At 42.8% G+C, this 21417-nt stretch overlaps 1 protein-coding gene across 9 annotated transcripts in view; it reads left to right on the forward strand.

The window, feature by feature from the left end:
* arhgap21b (Rho GTPase activating protein 21b) overlaps positions 1–21417 on the forward strand; it is an 88875-nt gene that overhangs the window by 41458 nt on the left and 26000 nt on the right. For 4 of the 9 annotated variants that reach the window (XM_036597546.1, XM_036597548.1, XM_036597547.1 and 1 more), the window contains exons 5-9: positions 2678–2770; positions 2860–2938; positions 4253–4307; positions 13746–13769; positions 15028–16621. In XM_036597546.1, coding sequence (XP_036453439.1) covers positions 2678–2770; positions 2860–2938; positions 4253–4307; positions 13746–13769; positions 15028–16621 — 1845 coding nt within the window. Of the gene's footprint in view, positions 1–2677; positions 2771–2859; positions 2939–4252; positions 4308–13745; positions 13770–13802; positions 14442–15027; positions 16622–21417 lie in introns of those variants that run through there. The other 5 variants (XM_036597551.1, XM_036597555.1, XM_036597552.1 and 2 more) reach the window with 2 other exon arrangements.

Genomic DNA, 21417 nt, shown 5'->3' on the forward strand with positions numbered 1-21417 from the left:
CATTCTCCATCAATCTGAAGAACAGTTTCACCACGCAAAGAACCAATTAACCATGTGAATTCTTTGAGTTCTATGTAGAACCCATTGTTTTTACTAAAGAATGGTTCTATGTAGAACCCATTGTTTTTACTAAAGAACCACATTTTTAAAGAGTGCACGGAAATAAATGTTTCCTCTCTGTACTTCTGATCCAGGTGAATTTGTTCACAATTTCAACGCTGTATAAACGTTCATGTGTGTGTTTTGGTATCGGCAGATATGTACATGAAAAATATCAGATATCGGTGTGGTTCCACGGTTCCCATATTGGTGCATCCCTAAGGTTTACTTTTGTTTTTTAAATGTATTGTTAACTGTTTAGAAAAAACGTTTAAGAAACAGTTTCTGTCTAGTTACGTTTACAAAGCTTAGTTAGGTTTTTTGATATCTTAAAAGAAGAAAACAGAGCAAAACAGTCGAGTCAAAACAAGAAGTGTCACGATTGTAAGACATTCTTTTAACATCGCACAGCTGCACCCAGGAAGCATGAATCCATTAACTTTATTAATGCAAACTTAAATATCATCTGACACTCATATATATTTTGGAAAATATTGCAACATTGAAAATGATCATCCAGCGCTAATTTGAATGCTTTCCTTCATTCAGTTGGTCAGAGTCTTCCACTTCCCTGCTTTCTGGGCAGAAAATCAAAGTAGAAACAATTCAAGTGTCTGTCTGCCAGGACCTAAATGGCCTCTCTTGTCTCAGTGCTACCTCAGATTCTGCTCACGTTTGGGTGCTTGGAGAGTAGGAGACGTTAAACGGGCGAGGTGTCTGAATGTGCTGCTGTTGGCCTGTTTAAAGAGCAGGCAGGGCTGCAGTGGTGTCAGAGCGGCTGGCAGAGGTTCCTGTTTTGGTATGGCAGGAAGTCTTATAAACATGAAATAAATCCGGTGCTCCATAAATCACGACAGTCCAGACAAATCCACTGTGCATTTAGCTGAGTGCCTTCGTGCTGCTGGTTGTTCTCTCCCTGATCCACAGTCTCTGAGCTGGATAATTGATTTGACTGACACTGAGCATAGAATTCCCTTGTGAGGAGAGAAAAAGCAAGCTGCTAATTTAAAATTGCATTTGACCTAAATGTACTTTCTCTCTATTTATCTGTCATTCTGTCTGTCTATCTCTCCTTTTTTATCCATCAGACTTTGAGTTTGCACTGTGTGGCCAAATGTGCGTGTTTATTACTGCTAACAGGTGTGTAAAATACACACAGCCTTGAAATCTCCATAGACAAACACTGGCCGTAGAATGGGTCGTATTGAAGAGCTTTAAATGTGGCACTGTTATAGGTCGGCATCTTTGCCACGAGTCAGTTTGTGAAATTTCTGTCCTCCTACATCTGGCCAACTGTAGGTGCTATTATTGTGAACTGGAAGTGTCTATAAGCACCAGCAGCTCAGCAATGAAGCAGTAGACCATGCAAACTCTGCGAGTGGGACTGCCGAGTACTGAAGCGTGTAGCTCGTAAAAATCGCCCATTCTCTGCTGCATCATTCCCTACAGAGTTCCAAACTGCCTCTCTAAGCATTTCCAATACAAGAATTCTGTGCTGGGAGCTTCATAAAATAAATTTCCATGGCCGAGCACAAGGCTAAGATCACTATGTGCAATGCCAAGCGTCGGCTGGAGTGGTGTAAAGCACTGGAATCTGGTGCTATGGAAGCAAATTCCCACAGATATCCTCCAGAAGCCTGTGAAACGCATTCCCAGAAGAGTGAAGACTGTTATAGCTGCAAAGGAGGGCGTGGGGGTGGGGTGGGGGAGGGGGGTTTGGGTGTATGGTTGACTCCATGTTAATGCCCATGGTTTTGGAACGGGATGCCCAACAAGCTCATGTAGGTGTTATGGTCAGGTGTCCACATGCTTTTGGCCATATTGTCTATCCATCCATCCATCCATCCATTCCAGTTATAGAATTTGTAGCAGTGCCTTATGTACATTCAGTGCTCAGTAATTGTAAATCCAGCATCCTACTGGCCAAAACAGGAAAAAAACGAAGGTTGCTGGGAATTTCCATGTGTTTTTTTTTTTTATGTTATTCATTCTTCTGCTTTTAATCAATGTCAATGCAAAAAACTAGAAAAATATTTAGCTAACATTTTTAGCCATTTAGCTCCATTCACCCACATTCGTTGAGAACTTGCTCATGTCATGTTTTTTGGTATAACTGGAGGAATAGAACCTGGCCAGACTACCCTTAAACTGGCTCTGCTTATCCTGTACTAATTAGCCCTGTATGACATTCAACATGTTATCTGTTGAAATTCTGATATAATTTAAGCTTCAAAATTACTCCTACTATTGTTTTTATCTATCCGCTGTAATTTTGTCTGATTTTAGAAATAATAAATTGACATGCAGCGTTAGAGAGTCTGTGGTTTGCTCAGTGCTAATCGGTCATAAGCTTCCAATTCTTGGTGCTCAATTAAGTGCAGAATTAAAGAAGAACCAAACATGTCTCTGCTGGTCAGTTATATTTTAGATATAAAAATATGCCCGTTTGATTTTTCTTTTCTGAATTATTGTTTTTTTTAATATCAGGCTGATTTTTTGTGATCACTGCCCTGTTTTTCACAGCTGGAGTCATTGAGATCTGGGCTCTTGGTGACACTTTACCATTTTTTGTTGCCAGGGCGACCGCGAAACAGGCTGGAGCCCATGGACACAATCTTTGTGAAGCAGGTGAAGGAGGGAGGACCTGCCCACGGTGCCGGACTCTGCACAGGTGCCGTTTGATTCGTTAAGATGTGAAACGTTGCATTTATTGACACCCTTTAAATTAACTGGAAAACCTCTTGTTTTGTCTGTCTGTAGGAGACCGTATCGTGAAGGTGAACGGTGAGAGCATTATTGGGAAGACCTATTCCCAGGTCATTGCACTGATCCAGAACAGGTGAGAAGTCTGCCACAGGTGCCAAGATGCAGTTATAAAGCGACTCTTGATACATCTTGATTTTTATGTGTTTTTATAGTCTGTTATGATGTTTCCCCTGTATTTGTTCGTTTTCACAAGCAGTGTTGGCTTCGATGAATTCAAAATGACCCTAGACTTGTTAAGTCTGCAGGTAGCCCTGTGCCTGGTGACGGTTATCTGAGTTACCATGGTGACGACCTCCGGACACAGTAAAAACTGTCTGGTTTAAAAGTGCCCACCATTTATTGATTTAATTCATGCAAACTCATGAATGAATGTCACTTCAGTGTGTTTGGTGACGTAATATCTTGCATTAATACCAGATTTATTAAATGTAGCTTAAAGGAAATTGTTCGGCTGTTGAGCTGCACTGGTTGAACATGCTCTGTGCTACAGGCAGTTATCATGCATGTGCAAAAAGCTGTCTATGTTTCGGTGTACATTAGTACATCAGCTTCAGGTCTTGAAAAAAAAAAAAACAGGAGTGAAATCTTATCTCAGCTCTCGTACAACCACAGGATCGGACAGTAAAGTTCATGTGAAGCTTCTGTTCTTTATTACTAGGTTAATTACAGTTTCATGGCCAAATTAAAGATGACACAGTGCTTCAACCCCAAATTTTACTATGTTCTTTTATTTGACAAAAATTAAGCTTCAGCTCATGGTATCACTTTCTTTGCTGCTGCATCCACTTTAAAATGAATGGAAGAAAAAGTGTATTATTATTATTATTAGTAATAGTGGTAGGAGTTCTAGTGGTAGGAGTCCTGGGAGTAGGAGTTCTAGGGGTAGGAGTTCTAGGAGTAGGAGTTCTAGGGGTAGGAGTTCTAGGAGTAGTAGTTCTAGGGGTAGGAGTTCTAGGAGTGCTTAGTAGTAGGAGTGCTAGTAGTTTTAGTTTTGTTAGTATTACTTCTAGAAGTACATCTACTGATGCCTATGGACACATCACATCAGTTGAAGCTTAATCTTTGTCCCAAACCCAGTTTAACAGTCCACCACAGTTATTTCCCACATGGTTATCTTGGTAAGAGGGTTCTGTTACTGACACAGACCTATCTACAGGCCCATGTCTTTGTCTCACCACCTAATAGGATCAATATAAAAGCTAAACTGCTTTCTTAATTGATGTTTTTGTTCTTAGAGTTCAGTACAATAAAGCTTAGAGTGTTTATTTTCCTGAAATGTTTGGTGCTGGTGACGTTTTCGCATCGACGCTGAATATTTAGTGTAAGCATTGCTGTTCTTTTTCTTTGCCCTATCTGTGAGTGAGGTTTGTCCATGTTTCTCTTCCAGTGAAACCTTTCTGGAGCTGTGTGTGATGCCAAAAGATGAAGACATCCTTCAACTGGTAAGGTTATATAAGTGCTCGTTCTGTGCATGTGGCAGTTTTATATGATTTTTGTTTTATCGCTTGTAGCTCATTGAACCGTTGTGCGCAAAGTGCAAGTTTCAGTCCATAGCACATTTGTGTTTGTAAGTGGAAAAGGAGTTATTTTATAAGGATTTGAATTTTTGTTGTGCAGAAAGAAAAACACCCTTTAACCCTTTACATCTGTGCTGTTTTTGCATTCATATATATATTTACTGATATAAATTTATTGTACCTATAACATAATATCAAAAGAAAAATGCAATAAATAAATAACAATGCATCCTGCACAGAGGTTGGCATACAAGACTAAACATAATTAGACAATTAGTTCTCTGATTGAATCAGTAATACTTGTCCCTGCTTCAGTAAGGCCTGTTCTATTTGTACACCCTGTTAACGGAGGAGCTGACCTGCTTCAGAAAGCGAGTGATGCTCTCATCCCTCCCTCTCTTCACTGCTCTATCTGGGGCTGCTAACCAGGCCACTGCAGCCTGCTCCACTGCTGGAGCTCCAACTGCTGCGCCATCACAGCTGCCCTGAATAGCTCAGAGCTGGAGAGCAGGCAGCATTTCAGCCTCCTTCTCTCCCTCTCTCACTTTTATTCCATCCGTTTCACTAGTTGGTCTGTATCCGTGGGCCTGATGGTCTTCATGGCACTGAATCTTTGTACATTTTCCATTTTGATCTTTATTTTGCTGGTGAACACCTCTGTCCTTGAGCCCCTTTGCTAGCAAAACTGCAATTATGGGTGGGTGATATGGCGAAAATATATCATGATACTTCGACATTTTCATGATACATGGGCATCCTGATGTTCAGTTTCTCTGAAATTTAATACTTTGGAATAGACAAAATAGATCAAATACTATGATGTATGGGTGGGTACAGCTGTAGTAGTATTTAGACTGAAGAGCAGCTGTCAGTTCTGACTCTTACTTGCTCTGTCAACAAGTACAGCGAGATTCAGGAATTGAGTCCTTCTTCGGCAACAGGGTCATTTCAAAGGGGCTTTGGCCACCATGGTCGCCGGATCTGACACCACCACACTTCTTCCTTTGGGGTTTGCTCAAAGGAAAAGTCTATCGAATACATCCAACGTGAAATTGCTGCTGTTCCCCCTGATATGCTTGCTGATATGTTCAATAACATGGAACGCCACGTCAAAATGTGTCTGGCAGAAAATGGAGGTCACTTCCAGCATCGCATGTAATGCAATCGATTACACATACGTCAAGGTATGTAGCGTTTCTTTTTGGTTCAGATTGCTGCATCCTGACGGGAGCTACAACAGAATATTCGGGGCCTCTTTCGAGTGAATTTTCTTGTATTTCTATTTCATAATGTAATTCATGTCAATGAGGCTGTTTACAGTATGTTTTCAGCAAAGCAAAACTGTTTTGCCCAAGTAGGTCAGCCTGCCTGTGCTGCTGCTTATAACTCATTATGAGGAGAACAGTGAATAATGTGAATTGACTTATTCATGGCTTACCTACAATTGTTTTTACATAGCAACTGTTAATAGGCTGTAGGACTCCAACGGCTAGTTAATAATGTTCAATAATTAAAATGTTCAAAAACGGTAAAGCCATTTGAATAACAACGCACTTCTCTTGGGAAACGAACGTATGTTTTTTTTAAGCTAATGCTAGTATGTCCCCAAGCTAGTTAGCATGCATCTGCCAGCTCTGCACATCCGACTCCAGTCCTAACTATTACCCTGCGTTCACACTGGCAGCGACTTTTCGCCTCTCGTCGTCCAAATTGCTGATCGCTCATCGCCTGTGGGCGTTTCTGAACTCGTTGGTTGCCATGGTTTCACTGACACCAAGCTCAAATCAAATGCATTCCCGCTCGAAATGAAAATCCTCATGAGAAATCGCTTGTGTGCTTATTTGTATTTAATCCCCGTGTCTGTGCAGTTGGTTTGTGAGGAAAACAGTATTTGGTCTTTGCAATTACTGTCTATTTGTGTCGAAAGCACCGCCGCCATTATTCCCCCTGTAGTAGGAACAATTTTCTAGGAACCAAAATTGGAGCGTAATGCTTCACAGTGGCGGAGATAAAGTGCACGCTACGCTGCTCAGTGGTTAATTCCTATTGGTAATCCCCACATCGCTTCACTCCTTATTTGCATAAAGTTAAACTCCGCTCAACTTTGTTGCATCGCCGACTCCGCCCACTTCGTGTCGCCAATGTATGTGCTGCCTCCTGTCGCCGGAAATTGCCAGCTCTCATTGAAAATTAATGACCTCCGGCTGCTTTGTCGTATCGCGTTGCTGCCAGTGTGAATGTAGGGTTAGATTTAAGGTGACAGATTGGCATTTGGTGGCTAATTGTTTGCCTAGCTTCCATAAGAACAGCTTAGCCAACGCTGATAACTTAGCTTTTTTAAACTTAACGTTATGTGACGCAACCGTCTAAGCGTTAGCCCTATCATCAGGAGATCGCGACTTCGATCCCTGGTGATGCTACGCTCTCTCTGGGTGGGTAGGATGGCCCCTCCTTCTCCCCCCATCACTCAGCGCGATGCTAGTCAGCGCAGGCGTCTGTTAGCTGACGTAACAGATCTGGCGGTTGGCGCTTTCCTCCGAGCGCGTTCGGCTGTCCAGTGACGTTGCGTGAGCGGCAGTTCGAAAAGAAGCGGTGGTTGGTTTCACAGGTCTCGGAGGAAGCCTGTGTTAGCCTTCACCCTCCTAGCGTTGATAGCATCGTGTGATTGGGGGAGTCCTAACTAACGGGTGGAATTGGAGACGACTAAATTGGGGAGAAAATCGGGTAAAAATAAAAAAAAAACAAAAACAAAAAAAAAAAACTTAACGTTATGCGGTAACTCTAAACTCCAACCTAAAATAGTTTTGCTTGAACAGGATTTCTTAAGCGTTCTTTATTGCATGTTCAACCTCACAGCAGTTGCTGTGAAAGAGCACATTTGTGGGCATGGACAGGTCAATTTTTATGCTACATGAACATCCTTATGTTCAGGTAGATGTGGGAAGAGTAAAGCTGCAGGCGAGTATTTAGCCTGGAGAGACTTCACAGTAAAGAGGGATGTTCTCTGAAGCGTGATGGGAGCTTTCACGACACACTGTTAGTGTTGAAGCAGCAGCTGAACAGAACAGAGAGCGAGAGAGAGAGAGAGATGGCAGCTGATGCCTGGCACACAGGCTTTTACCAGCCAGCTCTGCCCAGTCTCTTCTGTCAGCCTCCCAGCTGATCTGGAATCAGTTCTTATCTCCACAGAATAGATATGTAATTCCATGCTGGCTGAGTGAAACTGGGCTAGATGTTAGCCTGAGCATTAGCATTAAAGAATAAACATCTCTCGTGGTTCTTTAAGTGGTCAGTGTTCTAGAAGTGCTGCAGGCCCAGAAAAGTCCATTGTAATGTTGTTTCTCATGATGTTGGTAGTGTATTATGTTGCCTGCTGCTAGACTGAAGTGCTGAGACGTCCCTCTGAAACCCTGAAAGTAGGACTTCGCTGTTCTAATTAACTCAGCCTGTCTTCATCAAGGCTAAGCTGTAGCATCGACCTGCCAGAACAGCATAACCTCCCAGATCAGAGTTCTGTAATGTATTCAGGTTATGTGTTTCTGTATTGAATTAAAACTGATGTCCATCATGAGCTGTGCTAGGGTTAAGAGTATATATTTCCTTTTTTTATCACTTGACAAATTTTGCGTACTCAGGTTATCTGCTCTTTATAGGATACATGAAAATTGTCCTAAAGCTACTGTAAAGGGCAAGCACCGTGCTTTAGACAGAACCTTGACTAGACATTGCTGAATGTTGCAGAAGCATTTTAGTTTAACAGCTTGTGCCAGTGGAAAAAGACCTGCGTGCAAAAGTTTGAACACCCCCTGTTGAGTTGCGTGTTGATTTCCTAAGTAAATGCAAGTTAACACTTCCAAGGAACTTAAATATGACAACTTTTTTATGCAAATGTCAGTGCATTTGTACACATGCACATGTATCCAATTAGAGCTGGGCGATATGGCCAAAAATGTTATCACGATAAACAAAATTCATATCGTTCGATATCGATACATACCGCAATAAATGTCAAATCATTATTTCTTTCAAGTTTGAAGGCTGATTTTTGCTCCTGGGTGGTTAACTGCTGTTTTAAACTATCCTTTATGGTCGGAACTCGACAAACACTCACCAACCAGTGGAACATTTCACTAATCTGTCGTGGGAGAGTGGGAGAAAGTGTCTGCTGAGCTGTTTTTACCAGCTGGAAAAGCATGGCTGTTTTGTAATAGTCATAATTTAAGAAAGAAAACATTATTTTTAGCTGGTGCCGAGCGCTCGGCTACCCCGCTACAAATGACATCACAGTATTCAGACACCAGCTAGCGACGACTGGATATTCAGTTGTAGTAGTTTAAGTGGTGAACCGCAAAATATCAACACCAGACAAACAGAGTCCTCCTTTTAGGTACGTTTAAACTGAAAGCGGTGCTTTTGTGTCATGTTTGATCTACAGTATCATCAATTCTCCGTGTTTTGGAGTGACAGAGCGCTGCTTCAAGTTAGCCAGCTGCTAAAAACAGCTAGCCTGGAAAGCTAACCTAGCGCTCTCCCGCTCTCCAATGCCTCACAGCTTCCTCAGTTTACTTTCGTTTAAATCAGGGCTGTAATTTACATGAACCCACTTCTTTCTTTCACTTTCGTTGCTTGGGAATGCACTAATATTTAAATATGACTGTCCGAGCTCTGCAACAGCGCTGTAGTTGTGAGGATTGTGATTTAATGCTGATAAAGCTGGTTAGGATGTACAGAAAGAGGTGAGTTCGCTGTAGGTCAGTACAGTTACACCACTGACCTCGTCACTCACACTCGGTCACAGGAGAGATCGCCAGTTGCTCCACTCAAACAGGGAATGTATAACTCCGCGTTTCAGCCGTTGCTAAAGACTCATCTTGCTCGTGGCCCCTCCCTCACTAATCATGTAGAAAAACTCGGAAGTGCGCCCTCTCCTGGCGACAGCAGAGTAGTGTCGCCTTCCTTGCAGTAGAAAACGCCTCCAAGGCTTTCGCTGAACGTGGGAGTGTGAGAATGGTGTATTATATCGAACATTTATTGAACATGTCGTATCGCTCTATCGAGGAAAAGTTAAATCGCGATAATTATCGTTATCGTTTTATCGCCCAGCCCTATATCCAATATGTGAACATGTGCCCGGTGTGTTAAATTGTGTATTAATTGTGCTGAAGTGTGTGTTAACTTTATTTCACTTTCATTTCACAAAACGTCATTTGACCAGTGGCGCACCAACTGTACACGATAAAGCAGTTGTAAAATTGACTTGCATAAGTAGTTTGATGATAAAAATAGTGTCCTTGTTTTTATTAACCTCTATATCCATCATCTTCAAAACTCTGCCATCAGTCCTCGAACTGTCCTAACTTTACCTTCAGTGCCTTTACTCATGTTTTAGCCCTTAACATTAACTTTTAATGCCTGCCATTTTCTGTTGAAGCACTTTATCGCTGTTACAGTTCTGTAGAGCTTCTGCTGTTCTGTGAGGGCTGCAGAGCTGGTTAGAGTTGATGAACCCAGCATAGCTGTGGTTACCTTTTCATACACCTTTTTAACTCTCCTCTTAATCTCTTATGTTCCTCTTGGTCAAGTTGCTATGCTGTTACTCTCCGTCCTTACCCTACAGTTAAGCTGGAATTCTTTCTCATGTCTTAAACGGCCCATATCCAAGAAGACCAATTCACTTTTCCTCACTTTTTTAAACCAAGAATTTTATGTTGTACATGAACCTTTTTTTTTTTTTTCCAGTGTCAAAATGTACCATTCACTCCCCAGTTTATTCGGTCCATATATGAACGTTAACTGCAAAGAGCACCTGTTTTAAACTGGTTGCTGATATGCATTTACATATATCCCCTCATTCAGCCCGCGGCAGTTTAGCTCCACCCATTGATATTGAGATTATAAGCAGTGTTACAGATCGGATTGCTTTTTGTATTAGGTGCAGTATAGGTTATCCAATTAGGACAGAGCTAATTTACATCAGTCTTTAAAGCACATTAACCCTTAGAAACCTAAAATTTCGGGGATCTTTTTAGTAATTTTACCAGTCAATTACAGTTGCAATTATAAAGTATTTACATGTGACAGTCACACATGCCACATGTTGTTATTTCCAGGAGACCCTGGGCTGCTCAGATATGCCATTGTTTGACATGTAAATGCTAACAGAAATTTGATATCTTTATGAATTTGGGTCATTTCTGATCAAAAATTTACCTATTCAAATTCAGTTTCTTATTTAATATCAGATATTTTTAATACTCAAAATCAGTGTAAACTGAAAGCCCTTTGTTTATAATCTGAAGGCTGAAAGCAGAGATGTAATATAACAGTAGCGAGTGGGTTTGGGTGATTTTGGAGCTGGATTGCTGGCTGATGGACGGTCACAGGTGGATGAAATCACTCTGGATGGTGAGGCAGAGTCTGATTAGTGATCTGATGTGTGAATCATGTCGCTGTTTTAACCCATTGTTGGAATATGAAGGCCAAACAGCCGAGCAATAATATCAAGATTTTAGGTGATTTTCCAAGCCGAATTACTCACTGATGCTGATGTCACAGCTCGATGACATCATGCTTGCTAGTTAGGGGCGGGTCTGCTGAATGTCCTGATATGTGGATCATGTTTGTATCTTAAACCGTTCTGAAGCTATGAAGGCTAGAAGTGACCCACCGCTTTGCCCTCAAATTGCGGTCTCCGGGTCAGCCTTTTTACTTTTAAGGCATAAAGAAATGTTGGAAAATGGTCGAGTAGTACTGAACTATGAATGTTCTTGAAATAAACAAAACTGCACAAATGTTGTAAATGGACCTCAAGGGGAAAAAATAACACAAGCTCATGCTGCGTTTTGGTTCACATTCATTTAACACTTCACTAGTTGTATAAAAAGCATTGCAAGCCTGCGCTTCCTGGCTAAAGGGGAGGTTTAATTTGCTGATGACTAAATTCACCTAAATGCACAAATCTGGCACGGTACACAGTCTGAATGTAGCCTTTGTAATGCACATGTTCCAGTCGAACATCAGTTGACCAGCAAGAACAAAAGGCAGTACATTGTGAATTATGAGAGTATCACTTTTTTGGATTCTTTGTGTGGTCAGGTAGCTTGTTGGACACTTTTGGGTTGAGTTTTTTAGGAATGTACTTGATAAACAAAGAGTTTGGTTCAAAAATGCTTTGGAGGCTCAAGTAGAAAATCGATACGACCAAAAAAGCAAGAAGTTAAGATGGTTCAGATTTCACTTTCTTGCTCTTGGAATATGATAGATTTTTATATGTTGGATTATATATTATTTTATCATGTATTTCATACCATGTTGTGTATGTGTGTGTGTGTGTGTGTGTGTATGTATATATATATATATATATATATATATATATATATATATATATATATATATATATTCTTACAGTATGGACTTATACACTGTGTGAGGGGGGCGTTCTGACTGTTTGAATGTTGATAGCTTTATTTGGATGTTATTCTAACTTTCAGTATTTTATAAAGAGAATATTTTAAAATTTTCCTCTGTATTAATGAAGCATATTATATTTGTGTTTATTCATATCTGGACTTTTATCAGTAACTGGATTTGCTTAGTTAAGCATCTCTGTAACACTCTAAAAGAAGTAAACTGTAATTAGGGGTAAGTATTGCAGATAAACTTATTTGCAAACTAGGCAAATTACAGGAGTCCAGTGTTTGTTCTCAGTGTCATTTAGCCTTAAACACTATAGCAGAGAAAAAGTGAGTTTGCAAGGCACGCATTTTTTCAGCATGAACCAGAGTCACCCAGTAGTACAATCTGTAAACATCCCCCTCCCGTCCTACCTCTCTTTGCCTTCTCTCTTTTGCTTTTCTGCTTCACATCTTTTGCTGTGATGTTTTCTCATGCTGTTTGTAAGGGTGTAATGATTTCAATGAAGCATTGAAAATCTGAAAAATCTGTATTGCCTATATGTCTCTCGCACCCTTGCATCTCTCATTTGGTGGAAACAGCTGTGGGTGATTAAAATTAGGCATCACAGTGCATCTTCTCAGAGTGAAGTGTGCAGGGAGTGTAGAGCTCTGTAGAATTAAGACATTTTTAGCACAAAATTAAAATAAATAGAATCTTGGCTTTATGTTTGAATAGAGTTTCAAATATAATTGAATTTTTAGCTCAGATTCGAAAATTAAATTGACCCGTATAAGAAAACTAGATTTCTTGACCTCAATCAAAAACCGAATGAAATCTTGACATCAGAATCAAATCTTAACCTCAGAATTGAAAATTGAATCAAATCTTGACCTCAGAATTGAACGGTTAATCAAATCACGATCTCAGTATTCTGATTTGTGTTATGAAAATGTGTATCATGTAATTGAATTGAGTCTTCTGGATTATAAATGTGATCAAATCTTGACCACAAAATTAAAAAAATCAAATCAGATCTTGACTCAAAGGCTTGACAATTGTATCGTATCTGAAAACGTGTATTGTTTATGCTCCTGTCTGATGGTGTGTAAGGGGAGGGGTGGTGGTGGAGGGTGGCATTTGGCCATGTAATGAGGCAATGATGTGGCTTGTCCAGACAGGGTGGTCAGCTGGGCAGGAGGATTAAACCGGTGAGCCTCTCGAGGCTGACATTAGAGGGACAGAGTCGAAGATCTAGTCGTACACAAACACTGAAGGGGGGGTTAAAAATTATGGCTTTCAGCTGCAAGCGAAGGGATGGGAGGCACACGGAGGAAAGATGGATCAGCTGATCTGTGTTGTGGACAGGTTCGTGTGTATGTGTGACTGAGGCAGCAGCGAGAGAGGGAGAGAGGAAGGCAGAATGGGAGGGGGAGCGGGGCCATCTGAACAGAATGTATAATCAAGCAGCTGCCTCCGTCATGTGAATGGTTGCAGCTCCAGAGAGAGGGAACGAGTGAGCGGGAGCGTAAGAGACGAGCTGCCGTGGGTGGGTGCGCGTATTCGCTGGCGGTAATCTGGCTGCAGATGGAGAGAGATGGAGATGAAACCGTTGCCGCCGCTGCCGCTGCTGGAGGCTGGCTGTGGCCACCTCTGGCCCTTTCTGGAAAAGAAACGGCAAACACAAGCAGGTGGCATCGCTGAAGTGACAGTTACAGCGACAGTCTTCCCACAGCTTCACCTCCGCCTTCCCACGGTCCCTCCTCACCCACGGTGCCGCTGCCGTCGCTCCGGTGTATTTTTAGTGTCTCGAGCAGAATTATTCAATGAAAGGGACTGGCTTTACTCGGACTAACTCCTCCTGGGCTTAGCCGTCTTTTAATATGTCTGTGTCTGTCTATTTTCCATCTCTCTCTCTCTCTTTTTCCCCGTTTTCCTCCCTTGTGCCGCTCTGTGATGTAATGGCTGCAGTTTTCACGGGAGATCTCTACTGTGGTAAGCAGATGAACTATGTGTTGTCATCGTCTCGTTCACAGATGTTATGCATGTCTGTGTGCTCAGCTTGCCTGTCGGCAGAGGTTTCGCATCCCTGGCTGTTTAAAAAAGGCTGTCATTCTGTTTCTTGTCACGATTAGGCTGGCGTGGTGTAGCATGGCTGTAACAGTCGGCAGAGTACCGCCCGTGATACCTGTTTGATTTAGGCTGGGGAGTAGGTCTTGAGCAGGAATGTTTGCCGTGCCTCGCCCTTTTTATTCAGTCGTCTACCCTTGCCGATGAGGAACTTTGACCTGTGGAACTTCACACGCCATCTGTGGCATCTCGTGAAGGGAGGGGCAAAGTTCCCTACCAATGAGATCCGCCTCACTTCATTCAGGTGCATGTAAGAAGTGTAACCTGACCCTGCAGGTATGTTGGGTGAAAGTCCACTGCACTTGCCTCGTAGGTAGCACAACAAACGGTAGTAATGTGTTCTGGAAGCCCACAGAGCTCTTCGTAAGAGGAGAAAATGAACCAATGGTTGTTTTTTTTTCACTTCGGCAAGAGTGTTGCGGTAGCAGTGGCTCTTAAATAATGATTACTGAAGTTCGATTCAGTGCAGTGGCAAACAGGGGCAGCCGCTCACCACTGGCGTCTGTGAGCCTGCGGACACGGGTGGTGACTCGACCGGTGGGTAGAAAACCTCATTATAACTCTCGATTCTCATTAATTGGGATTATTTTGGGCTTGGCATGCTGCCTCATGCTTGTGGTCACATCTGTTGCTGCTTCAAGCATGTGAAATGGAGGCTAATAATCTGACTGTACTCAACACCACCACCATGATGACATTTAAAGGGAAGTTGGCTACCTGTTTGAATATCCACACGAGATTAGATAGCAGTATTATGGAATATGAAATCAATGCCTGGCTGCCTTTGGTTTAGCTTTGCTTTAGTCTTCTAGCTGTTTGTGGTGGTGTTAGGAAGCACATGCCCACTGCTTGATTAGCATTTAGCACTCATGCAAAAACTTGTGCTGAATGTTCCAGAGTGAGTAGCGTAGAATTTCTTAGCTCGGCGCAAAGGAGTACTGCTCACACTTGTGACCTGTCAGACTCCCACACACAAGCTGCAGCACGAATCTCCCACGCACGATAGAGCGCTTGCAGTGAACTGTTGGTCATGGTTATCATCAAAGTAGCTCAGTATATTCTACAACCACAGCGGCTGCTATCTGTGTAAACTGTTTCTGACATGCGTCTCTCTCTCCCGCAGGCCTACTCCCAGGATGCCTACCTTAAAGGTCATGACGCCTACAGTGGAAACGCTCGTCACATCCCGGAGCCACCTCCCATATGTTACCCTCGAGTAGACTGTAAACCCCTCGGGATGACTGAGGCCACAGAGACCACGCCGGCCCCAGGCGGGCCTCCGTCTGACCTGGGATACCGAATGGAAATACCTGTGCCCCCTTCACCTCCTCCGCGGGTCCCAAAGACACAGACAGCTGTTTGCATGCGCAATGAAAGTGTGCGGACAGTGGTGGTGTCGCCCGACATCCACATGGGTGCTGCCGTTAGGGGAGACTACATAGGTCACATAGGTCCAGATCCGTTATTAATGAGGAGCAGACCCGGTACAGTGTCTGGTGGCCGCCCACCGTACCTTCACGCTCGCAAAGCTGACGTGTATCCTCCGGGTTACCATGGAGATCCTTATGCCATTCCGCCTACTCACTATTCTCCCGCCGCCTCCTCCTCCGCCATCTCTCCGGCCTCCCACCAGAACATCGACTGGCGGACTTACCAGACTTACAGGGAGTACATTGACAACAAAGGCCTCCATGCTTACAGCCGGACTATTCAGGAGAGGCTGGACAGCCTTCGGGCGGCTTCCCAAAGCCCCCATAGCACTTCCCACTGTGCGCCACCACCCGCATGGGGCAACAAGATCCGACGCCGGAGCACGTCTCATGATCGGTCCTACCAGGGGCCTCCCGTGCTTCCACCTCGCAGTGCCTCACAGGACAGGATGAGCGGGGCGGAAAGAGCGGCTCGGGCAAGAGACTGGCCTCCCCGTAGCGTGTCCTCGGACGGGATCATCCGTAAACCTTGTATTCTTTCCTCGGACTACGTAGAGCACGGTGAAGTGGTTCCTGGCATGCCTTGGCCTGGGGATTGGAGGGGTTATGGCAGGATGGAGCAGGGTGGTAGTCGTCCCAGTCGGCAGTCTCTTCCCCAAAGAGCAATGCTCTACTCCCACCCTGCAGGGTACGGAAACAGTGTCAGAGGTAGAGCTGCTCCCCATCAGCTGACCTCTAGGACAGACATCCCACCCCCTCCTGTTCCCTCTGAGAGACTGTCACGTGTTAGCAAAAACCAGGCCAAAGAGCCCCCCCAATCTAAAGACCAAAGAACCACCACTGTGGTGAGTAATCATGTTTCTGTCCAGCAGTCTAGGGCTCGAGCGGAGACCTTGCAGAACCTGGAAACAGGTAGAGAGAACTCAGTGGCTCAGAGGTCAGCCTCCTGCTCTGCAGCTCCCCCTCAGAGGCAGGCTGGGCCTCAGGCCCAGAGGGGACACCCGCGGGAGCTTAAGGGTCTACCGGTAAACGGCCGGAGTCCGATGGAAGGCGTTGTACTGCGGGAGAAGCCCCCTGCTGGGAAGAACGCACCCCAGCCACTCCGCCACCCGTCCTACATCCTGGCTGTGAATGACACTGACGGGGCGGAGCCAGCAGGGGGCGGCGTGTGCTGGCTGCCCAACGACGCACGCCGAGAAATGCACATGAGGCGACTGGGGGAGCAGCAGGACTCCTCCTTCTGCTCCAGCAACCTGGACGAATCACTCGACTCAATCCCCTTCATCGGTAAGTGCAGCCTGTGTCACCATGGCAACGCCGCCCGGCAACAAGCTTTAGCCAGCAGTAGAGCGCTGTGTGAGTGCTACGGCAGTGATTTGCACAGGTTTGTTGAAGAGTGATTGGGTGGATGGAGTCAGTGATGGGAGCACAATGATTGTCTTATACGGTTCATTAGCGATTAACATCAGCAGTCTGAGTATCAGTGTCCAGTAGTACAGATATGACGGTTCTTCTCCGCCATATCCATAAATCCACCCTGACCTGATCTACAGTGTAGTCGAGGCTCACGGTATATTTTGACAGAAGGTCTGTAAGACTTTAAATGCTAGCTTGACATTATAAGGACAGATAATGAAAAGCTAATCTATGTGTCAGTTTGATGTGCCTCCAGCTGAAGGGTAACTGAGCGAGAGTGGCCAGTGTGTCATGGGTTCTTCTGTCAGCAAACTCTCACATCCTCAAAATGCCTGTGGTTAAATAACATACAGTATATGGTGCATATTTTCTAGTCCCAGTCTGTCTGTATGTCTCTCTTACCAATAGGCTGCTTTTAGATGTTGGCTAAAATGTGGTCAGTTGTAATTAATTGGGTTTATTAGAAAAGATCTACGTGCTGTAGCTGAGCCTATAATGACTGTTTAGATCAATAACCACTTAGCTCTCTGATGGCTCTCATGGGTTTTGTTGTTGTCTTCATGAACTGTTTTTGAAAGTCTCTATGGCAGGCATTCCAGAGGGCCACAGTACTTCACAGGTTTCTGTATTCCCCGGTCTGACATGTCGGGTTCTAGTCTTCAGCTAATAGTGCGTTCCTTCATAAAGTGGATTTTCTGCGATATGGCATGGGCAGGACATGTCATGAATTCCGGTCAAGGTGAAGCAAGAGGAACATCAAATAATATCATATAAGATGCAATATATAATAGTAGATGATTATAGTATTATTTATTATTTATTATATAGTACTATTAGTACGCTATACTAATGGTATATTCTCAGAAGAAGTTCATTCCAGCTGTCCTTGCAGCTTGAAGGGATCTAATACAAGCAGAATTATTTGTAATGGTATGAGTTAATGTGACTTAACGTGGTCTGTTTAGATTCAGTAACACTAAAATTATTCTACAAACAACAAAAGCACTGAATAGCATTCCTAAAGTACTGCCTGTATTGTCTGCTGCACTGCTGAAGTCTCTCACACTTAGAAACCCTTTATAAATCTTCATAATTTGATTTATTAAATATATAAACCATTTTCAGCTGATTCAGAATCAACGGCAGAGTGATTCAGTGTTATACTCCTTTGGGGGCTCCGTTCCATTTAATTAAAAGGTATTTCGATTGGTTCATCAGCTCACTGCATGAATCATTATATTTGGAAACATTTTTGGAACATTTATTTATATTTGAGGAAACAGATTAAGGGCAAGTGCCTATTTTCTGTGGTGCTGAGATACTTCAAACAACTGAAGTAAATAAAAGGCAAATGAAACAAATAAATTGCAGGCAGATACAGTCAGTTTCATGATTAAATATTTAAAGTGTGTCAGTGAAATAATAGTTTTCAGGTCCTCTGAAGTTAATTTCAGTATGGCGCACTGCATCTGTGGTCAGAGTCACTCTGAAGTATAACGAATGTAGTTGACTGCGTAGTTCAGGGACTGCAGATATTAGAGATACAGTAGAGAATAAATATCAGTCGTACTCTACTTAAGGTTTCTGGCACAAGAGAAAGTTGTACATTTGTTTTTTTTTATTAGTCGTCAGCACACATTTGATGTTAGCTTTCAAACAGAGTTAAAGGCCTCTTGAGAACTCTGAATGGCCATTTAAACAAAATCAGAAAAGCCGTACAACACAGCTACCTTAGGATACAAATTAATGTTACATCCACTTAACATCTCAGCAGTATCATATATATAAATACAGAATAAAATAGTGCCTAGAATAGATCCTTGCGGGACACCTATTTTTTTTAAATGTGTTTACTCCTCTCCTATCTTCACAGGTTATGTTTTGCCAAGATATTGTCACTATTGGCTCTAATTCTGATATAGGACAGATAATGATAATGAAATGTGCCCATTTATCTGCGAAGAATATATCCACCATTTGCAGTTTAGCAGTCATTTGATTTAGCAGAACATGCTAAGACTTCATGTACTTGTATTTGGCAGGTTTTAATCTTTTTCTAATATAGTTTTAAAGCTGTTTCTTATAAAAGCTTTCTACCATGATGTGCCTGGCTGATGTAGTGAGTGTAGCACAGCATCCATCCATTTAGGATGAAAAGAAGAGCGGAAAGGCAACAAATTTAGAAGCTAGTTTAGTGATAAATGTTGGATGAATCCTAAATGGATGAAGCCATTTTGCTGTTGATCAGATGTCCATGCTAGGAGGGTGTGTGTGGGGGTGTGGGGGGGTGGGGGTTGGTGGTCAGAAATACTCGTACCCTGGCAGCAGGTGTACACAATACTCCTCACTCAGATCCAGCAGCGCCACCCATTACCCAGCAGCCCCAGAACAGAACCCCGATTGAGCTGGACAGGCCGCCATCAATGGCTTGTTTCAGTGCACGACGAAATCTTGTCCCGTCATGTCATTTCCCTCCATGGACAATTGTTGTTCCATTTATCATCGCTGCTGCAAGGCTGACACTGTTTCGTGTGGCTGCTGGTCTCAAGGATTTCTGGCTTTGCAAGCCCTGGCGAAAAATACGGATGATGGATGTAATTTTTAAAACAAGACGGAACAGTTTGTCATTTGTAAATCATCATTGACTGAGAACAATAATAGAAATGGATTTTGGTGAGTTTTAACTCGCCAGATGGCACAGTGGATTAGATCTCTGTGGCATGGCCAGTCCTGGTGGATGTGCTGGTTTCTCCTGTCCGGTGCTTGAATCTGGGAAAGATGTTGGCCTGGGAGGGACTCTGGCTGGCTTCCTGGGCCTGGGTAGAAGAGTCAGGCTGGTGTGTGTCCTGTGATGAGTGTCAGAGGATCTACCTGCGGCTGAGCGAGCAGGACGGTCAGTTTGGCGTCAGGAGGAATTCCTGTTAGATTTTGTTTTTTGGTGGAGTTCCACAGCAGTATTTTACACAAAGTGCAAGACGGTCATTTTCTGTGAGTTACTAAACACTTCTATGTGTTTTTCTGTATATGTATATAGGCCAAGCAACTTTTTTTGTCGTTTCTCTAAAATTATGAACTTGCCACCATTAGTATACCATTAGTATTAATTAGGGGGCTGAAATATAAATCGTTTTAAATAGAAAGAGATGCAATTTTAATTATGGCCTAAATGTTTTTTAATGGGGAATAGTTTTACTTAATAACACAGAACTTGGCGACGTGCCTGTAGACCACGCAAAAGCATCTAAACACCCACATGATCCGTACATGACATGATCACAACTAACTGGCCCTCAAGTCTGAAGCCAGAAATGTGAATGTTCTGGTCTTCTTGGTCTTCAGTTGAAGTAATCAGTCTTAATCACAGTTACAGTGTTCGTTCTGACAAAAAGCAATTCGATATTTTCCTCAGATTGTTCAGCCCTTCACTCTTAAGAAGATGGTTCTTTTAGGGTTCTTTAATAAAGAGTGTTTATGAAGGTGGTGTTGTATATGGTGCTGTATAGAACCTTTTTGAAAACGGTTCTTATATAGCACCAAAAGGGTTCTGCTATTGTTACAGTGTCAAGCTTGGAACAGTAGAAAAACCCCTTTTGGTGCTATATTGAACCATATACGACAAATTTTCCTTCACTCTGAAGAACTGTTTCACCATGCGGAGAACCATTTAAGCATGCAAATGGTTCTTTGAGTATTGACGGTTCTGTATAGAAACATTCTCTTGAAGACCCATCTGTTTGAAAAGTGTACAGTTTGACACTGACGATATCAAAAAAATCCCAGTTTCCCTCCCATTGTTTAAATGCCATTGTACAAGAATGACTCTATTTGTGACTTCTGACTTGTAAGACTGTCAATTGTCTTGGCTAAACTGTCAAAATGTCAATTTTATGAATATGAATTCATGAAAGGCAGCAGAATATTTCATGTGCTATGTCCTAGCCAGTTAGGAGGGCACAGTGAAGGTTGTATTATTGAGATAAATATGTGTTTATTACATTCAGCCGACTGGTTGAGGGGCATTTCGGAGTACAGAAGTATGACATGAGTGGGGTTGTGAGTGGTCCATTGTCATTGCAACACAGCGTCTGAAATGACAAGGGCCAAAAATGGTTAATCCAAGTGGTTTTTTTGTTCAGGGACAGAAAATGTGCCCAAAACAACATCATAAATGTGAAAATACTGTGTATGTGCGTTTGAAAATTCTGTAGCTGATGTGGCTTTGACATCGGAGCCCGACAAGACCTGACTGCTCCCTTCATTTCTCAGAAATGGTTCCGGCTCGGGTCGGGTTCAGATTTCATGTTTGGGTTCTCGCAGCCTGCCTCCTGCTTTTAACAGGCTTTGCCTGGCATTTCCCCTGCTTTAGTTTTTCTACTCAACCACTTTCACTACCTTAAATCTAATTCGCTGGAGTCACCAACTCAGCACTGATGAACACTGAAGTGACTCTTTTGGCTGCACTAGAAAACACTTTTCAGAAAGTTTAGTTTTAGTTCAGTTTATTCTATGTATCATGTTCTGTGTGTATAAACAGTAACAGGTTAAGGCTAATATAATGCTATGTCAGGTAAGTTTATCAAGACTAAAGAACGTTTGAGGTGCTCAAAAGCATTATTTGACAAATACATTAGTTAAAGCACAGTTTAAACTGCAGCTGGTATTTTATG

The sequence above is a fragment of the Colossoma macropomum genome, unplaced genomic scaffold, assembly GCF_904425465.1.
Source record: "Colossoma macropomum unplaced genomic scaffold, Colossoma_macropomum, whole genome shotgun sequence".
Lineage (NCBI taxonomy): Eukaryota > Metazoa > Chordata > Actinopteri > Characiformes > Serrasalmidae > Colossoma > Colossoma macropomum.